The 6,971-nt window shown below is 45.1% G+C and overlaps 1 protein-coding gene across 1 annotated transcript; it reads right to left on the bottom strand.

Moving 5' to 3' along the window:
• Positions 1-3,264: 3,264 nt before the first annotated feature.
• On the bottom strand, positions 3,265-6,237 carry MAP10 (microtubule associated protein 10). Its single transcript, XM_008169754.4, has one exon. It carries the CDS (start codon positions 6,065-6,067, stop codon positions 3,404-3,406), a length of 2,664 nt encoding a protein of 887 aa, XP_008167976.2. The 5' UTR covers positions 6,068-6,237; the 3' UTR covers positions 3,265-3,403.
• Between the last annotated feature and the right edge of the window lie 734 nt (positions 6,238-6,971).

Here is a 6,971-nt window from a genome sequence, read left to right as displayed (position 1 = left end):
AAGTGGGAAATGGAGTTATGGAATGGAAATGGAGCCTTTTGTGGTGGCAGCACTCCTTGCGCTCCTGAGTTCCAAGACTGTAAATCTAGCCAGCCTTTATGCAGGCCACACAAGGATAGCAGGAAGCGCCTGATTCTTCCTCCCTCAAATCCTACCCTATCTTGCATAAGCCAGGATAGGATCTTGCCCTTAATTTTTAAAACATCTTTTACTAAAGAAAATTTGTTCAGTTCAGCTAAATACAGCTAAAGAGATCCCTTATTATAGCTTCTGACGTTAGCAATTTGGTCATGAGAACACTTGGTTCAAGTTGTACATATAACAAAGAAGCTGACTAACTAGTAAGCCAGTTGAATCTGTAAGTGTAAGGTATGGCTACACTACAGAGCTTACTGTAGTGCACCTGCAACGCTTCCAGTGCAGATGCTCTAAGCCAGTGGTTCTCAAACATTTGTACTGGTCACCTTTTACACAGCAAGCCTATGAGTACGACCCCCCTTATAAATTAAAAACACTTTTTTTATGTTTAACACCATTCTAAATGCTGGAGGTGAAGCGGGGTTTGGGGTGGAGGCTGACAGCTCACAACCCCCCATGTAATAACCTTGTGACCCTTGAGGGGTCCCAACCCCCAGTTTGAGAACCCCTGCTCTAAGTCGATGGGAAAGAGAGAGCTCTCCCACAGACATAGTGCTGTCACATCAGCGCTTAGGTTGGTGTAACTTATGTCATTCAGGGGGCTGGCTTATTCAAACCCCTGAACAACATAACTTATATCAATTTAAGATGTCGTGTGTACATAGACTAAGATTCATGCAAAAAGGCACCTCTCCCAGATACTCTCCTGTTTCTTATACCAATAACTACTAGCCCTGGTTTGTTCTGCTGGGTAGAAATGCAGAAAATCATCCCATCACTAAAACACACTTCCTACATATTTGTGTTGGTTTATAAATCTTCAGTAATAGACTAATGAAACAAATTCTCCCCTATTTCTCTTAATGGAGAATTATTTGAAGATTAGACAAGGTTGTGATTTGATTCTCATAACAGTATTGCTAATATCCAATCAGTTTATCTTGCTCAGACTACAAACATATTGTCATTCTGAAGGGTAAAAATTAGACTGAATCTGTTTAGACTTCTCTCTCTGCAATAGCACAAGACTAATTTTTCTTAGCTGGATTTTATGTGAAGGGTGTGTATATAAAACATCTCCTTAAATCTGATATTCAATATTCATGTTGGTATATATGTCTCCTCCTCAGTAATAGCCTATTTATTATGCATTTTTCTATCCACTAGTCTCTCACACTATACTTTGTCTCCCTAATACTTATTTGTGATTGATCCATAAGTGTTACAGAAATTAGCTGAGATGAATGCTCCTATCACAATGTTTACAGATGGAAACTACAGGGAAAATATCTTGGTTTTGAGTTTCAACCTTCCTTTACATGCTACTTTATAAAACTTGAAATGTATTATCAGTGTCCAAAAGAGTCTTAAGATTTGAATGTCACTATTTTTGTTTTTTTAATAAATATTACTAAATACTGATACATCCATATACTAAAAATAGTGTGGCCAAGAACTCCAGCCATGTTCTTCAATGGTTGTTTTGTCCATAAGGATGACACACAATTTTGTCGATCAGTAAAACAATTGAGTTAATGCTATATTCAAATACCATTCATGTTTAAGACACACTGGCAGAGCAACAACAATGAGAGCAGGAAACCAGCCTCTCCATTTCTGGAATTGAGCTGATGAAATAGAACAATTTTTAAAAGTTATCCCCAGCCACATCTGACTGAAGATTAAAGCTGGATGAATAACTGGTTTTCCAGTTTGGAGGCAGTTCTGGGGGGGAAATGGTTCAGGTTTAACCAAATCTGAAACTTTTTGGAATAAGAGTCTCCCGCAACGTAGGTGATTGCCCTAACCACTGGACTAAAAATTGAGGGATGAGGGTGGTGACAGCACTAGCACCATCTCATCCTCCTCTTCTAGCCATTTTGACTATTCATGTCAAACTAGCACATAATTTCTGGTCAACCAAAACTGCATTTTTTGTCAAATAATTGTCTAAAAATTTTACACAGCTCTACTGTAGTTTACTTTGGGTACAGGAACCATGTTTTCTTGTCTTTGAAACTGGGGTGTTGTAATTTATTCTCAATAATGGGAATTCAATACTTTCATTAGATCATATTCATCATAAAGTGATTTAGGTAGAATAGGGAGGTATTGGCCTACAGGCCAAAAAAAAAAAAAAGCAGTAATTGGAAGAATACTTCTGACATTTAGAGAATGGATTTGGGCAGATGCTTAAAAACAGCATTAAGTAAAAAAACAGAAAAAAGGCATAACCATTCAATACTTGGAAGTGGAAGTCAAGAAAAACAAACTGGAAATGAAATATAAATGTATCAAGGGGTAACTAACCACTGGCGATTACTGAGGGATGTAAATTCTCCATCACTTGGCATCTTTAAATCAAGATGTAACGTCTTTCTAAAAGATATACCTTAATTCAGTGTTTGTCAACCAACGAATCATGAAAGGCAATCAGGAGGGCTGTGAGAACTCTGAATTTATTACAATCTAAAGTAATAAAAATTTCTCTTCCACTCCCCACCCAAACTTATCTTTCAAGGTCAAATATAGTGTCAACCTCCTGAAATACATACAAATTGGCGTATCAACATTTTTTGTTTACTCCTTTATAACAGATGTAAGAGGTCATGAAAATGTATAAGGGGTCCCCCAACTCGAAAAGTTGAGTACTTTAGTTAAACCACAAGTTAACGGGATCAGTGTTAAACACTGGGTGAAATGTTATGGCCTGTGTTAGTCATTATGATAGTCTAGATATGCAAGTCAGACTAGATTATCATGATTCCTTCTGGCTTTACAATCTATACTGCTATTGCCTATGACAGGCTGTGTGCATTAAGTAGCAGTTGTATTGCATTTATTTCCTTAAAGTGTAAAGATTGCTTTTGTCAAAAAGGTTACATGATTTTATAAAAATGGTTAGACATAATTTGTACTCATAACTTAACTGCATGGTTGTTTCTTTAGCACTACCATTTTTTTCTGACAAGTCTTTGGATATTCTAGGAAGGCTTACTGCTTCCATTTTCATTTCTACAATTGAAAAGATGGGGTATTTTAAACACTTTTTTGCTTGTCTTTTTCTTTTAAAGCTAGGCTCAGACAATTGAAGTTATGTTGTATACACCAAAGTTACAATCATTGTTTCTATAAAAACAAAAACAGCAATTTATTAAATTCATAAAGCCAATTGTATCTGATATATATATCCAATTACAAATATCTTAATATTGTTTATAAAAAAAATTAAACATTTTTTGTTTTGACAAAGAGTGTATATTGATTACATTGTGTATCCAGGAAGCTTGTTTACTACTAGTTCACTGATGTGCTTATATTGATTAGGAATACACAGTGTCCCAAAGTCGTCATCCTCTTCCTTGTCTGATGTATGGTTTTCCACACCACTAAGTTCAAGATCAGACATGTTGGATGGCAAGTAGGAGCTAACCTGAGATGTCCTCAGTGACTGGCTCTTTTCCAAAGAGGTTTGGCCCTTTACTACACTATTCATATCAGAATTAGTTTGCTCGCTCTTCACCTCAGGGGGCTTGAAAATATTTTGGTCAATTTTGCTATCTTCTTCCTTGATGTGTGGCGCTAACTCCTGCTTATCTAATGAACCTACAGGAGGAGAGGAGTCACTAATGGATACACTGACAGCCGCCCCTGTACTCTGTTTTTTTGCTTTTAAATCATAGGTTCTTTTAAGAGAATGGACTGGAGATGCAGTTGAAGGAACTGGTAGAGGAGCTGAAATACTTTCAGTTCTCAGACTTTTTTCAGAAAGTCTGGACTTCTTGGATTCTGAATCCATGTCTGAGCAAGCTTGCTTTGGGCTTACCAGTGCAGGCTCTGGGCTGCTATCAAGAGTTTCTGAGCCTCTGCCCGTATCATCAGCACTGGTGAAATCTTCCGAATAGCCTGTGTTCTCAGGGCTGCCAACAAAGTCATCTGAATACTTGAGTTCAGGGTTACTTTCAAAACTGTTTTTGGGGCCTGACTGATAATCACCTAATGTGGAAGCATTATAGTGATCCATGTCTTTGTCATGAATAAATTGTACTGTTTCCTCATCTACTTTATTTCTCTTTGCATCAGTATCCTGGGTGAAAGCTCTTGGCAGGTGGACTTTCATATCCTTTACTTTGTAAGGGGTTTTAATTGTAGTTCCTTCCAGTGAACAGTTTGTATTCACTTCATATGGATTCTCTTCCTTTGTGCTTTCTTCGTGATTGTTCAGCCTATTGTGAGCAGCATGTTTTTGTAGATTAGAAATATCTTCCGTTATAGTGGTAGAGTAATCTTTTTCAACACTACTTTGTATTAAAGTCTCAATATTTTCATGAAGCTGAACATTTTGTTCTAAAATTCCTCCCCTGGCAGGATGCCTGTAAGACATCAGATGCTGTTCAGCAGTGTTTCTGAATAGTTTTCCTCTGGACAAAGAGCCTTTGCCTCTCTTTTCCCTCAGCAGTTCTACTTGCCTTTTTCTATATTGTTCTCTCCTTTCATGAAGTATTAACATATCTGGATTGGTCTGCTGTAATCGTAACCTTAGTGTATTTGTGAGTCCATAAAACAGTTTCTTTTTGGGGGGTGTTTTCTCTTTGGTTCCACTCTTCTTTTCAAAACCGTTGTTTCTTGATGCTGCAGCTTTCTTGGTTCCTTTCCCAGCCCCAGTCTCTCCTAGGGAAGAACCACCCAATTTAGAAAACTCCTGCTGACTTCTTCTGAATCTTTCACTGGGGTTAAGAAGTGTTTCCTTATCCTTCCCCGCTGGCCATCTGCTTTTAGCAAGAGGTCTTGAGGGCTTGATGTCGTCTTCTACTTCTCGATATAGCCAGGCCAGCTGGGGGTGAACATTAGAAGGTCCCAGTTGCAGGGGCTGGTTGTTCAGCAGGGACAGTTCTACCAGCAAAGCATTGATCAGAGGCAGCTCTCTGAGAGCATCTCTGAGCAGCTGGGCACTACCCAGCGACTGGGCCAGGGAACCAGAAGCCTGACCTCTGTCTGGACAAGCTTCCTGCAATGGCACTAGGGGTACATTTGGGATCTGCTCCTGTGGTGCCTGAGGCTGAGCAACTGCCACCCTCTCAGGGGGCCGGGGTGGTGGGGGCTCTGTGGGCAGGTGGCTGTAGTACAAAGGGGGAGGACAGAAGACGTTGGCTTCTATCTCCAGCTCCCTCACCTCCTCCCCACTTGGCTGACGGGTCTCGCCAGCGGGGGATGAGGCTTGGCCGCTGTGCTCAGGCTCCAGCTCCCTAACCTCTTCCCAGTCCTGCGGCTCCGTCTGGCTGCCCATAGACGTGCAGCGCCTACTAGGACCAGAGGCCTGTTCCCCCGGGGCCCCCTGCGGCCTGGGCCCGCTCTTGCGCTGGGTATCCGGGGGGCTGGGCGGCGGCGCTCCCCCAGCCACCTCCTGCCCCAGGCCCGCAGGCAGGTGCCCCAGCAAGGCCGGCCCGAGGCTGCTGAGGCGGTAGCCCAGGGCCAGCTCCCCAACCCGCTCCCCCATGAGGTCCCGCAGGGGGTAACGGCCCCTGCGGCCCCGGGAGTCGGGCGTCGCCCCGCCCTGCGGCGGCCGCAGCAGCTCCTCGGCCGCCGGGGCCAGGGAGACACAGCAGCTGCCGAGCAGGCGGGCCGGGGCGGGCCCCGGGGGCAGCGCCAGCAGCAGCGCGTAGAGCGGGGCGCGGCGGAGCAGGCCCCGCAGGGGGCCCGGGCCCAGGCGGAAGAGGCAGGACTTGCCCCGGCCGAAGGGGACGAGCCGCCCCGGCGGGCAGCCCGGCTCGGGCGGGTGCACCAGCAGGGTGGGGAAGTCCAGCAGCCGCAGCGCCACGGCCGGGCGCAGGGGCCCGCGCGGGGGCAGCACCCGCGGCTCCACCCGCACCCACTCCACCAGCAGCTCCAGCGAGAAGAGACCCTCGCGCGCGCCGCCCTCCTCCTCCATCACCCAGCGTCAGGGAGGGCAACTGCAGCGCGCGGGGGTCTCCGCGCCGCCGCGGTCACGTCAGGGTCTCGCGAGAATTGTTGGTGGGGGCGAAGTGGGATGGCGTTGGTGAAGTCTCGAGGGGATAAATTAAGTTCTCGCGAAAGGAGCGTGGCGGCTCACGGATTGCGTATGGTAGCTGCACAGGAAGTTAACACGACACAATCTGTCAGCAACCGGAAGACCTCGCAAAGCCCCTTGGGAGTTGTAGTCTCGGCCCTAGTGCTAGAGCAGGGGACACCTCCTAGTGGTGACGCTAGAGCACCCTCCTGCCGGTCACCTGTGGCTGTTCGCCTGGCTGCTGCTGCTGACCCCGGAACTAGGGCTGCAGGGACGGGCAAGCAATACGGGGCAGGGCTGGAGCTTATGGGGCTTAGGCCCTAGACCTCCAGGGGGTAGCCCCAGCCCAGGAGTGACATGTGTCCATCCACTGTCACTGCACGTGCTCCAGGGGCTCCCTCATCCCTGCCTTCCTGTGTGCTGCCTGGGCCTAACAGTGCGGGAGGAACCTGACTGACTTGGCGGGATGCCCGCCATTCAGATACGGGATTCGCAAAACTGTGTTTGGCATTCCTGAGGAATAAAAGTTATTGTATCCGCTGTAAATGCCATCTGTTCATTTTTAATATGTTCCTCCCTGTAGTGTCAGAGCGCCATGCACACCCATTGAAAAATACCAGACCTAATTCAATTCTCATGCTCATTTAAATTAGGAGAAACTGTAAATTACTTGAGCTGTACCAACATAAAAACTGATGTGAGATAAGAATCAAGCTCAGCATCTTATAGCCAGAGCATTATGTGCCTTTGAACCTTTCTTATCTCCCTCTTCCATTTTAAACCAGTTTCATTGCCACTGATAGAA

This window comes from Chrysemys picta, chromosome 3, assembly GCF_011386835.1.
Source record: "Chrysemys picta bellii isolate R12L10 chromosome 3, ASM1138683v2, whole genome shotgun sequence".
NCBI lineage: Eukaryota > Metazoa > Chordata > Testudines > Emydidae > Chrysemys > Chrysemys picta.
This window is presented reverse-complemented; position numbering and strand designations above follow the sequence as displayed.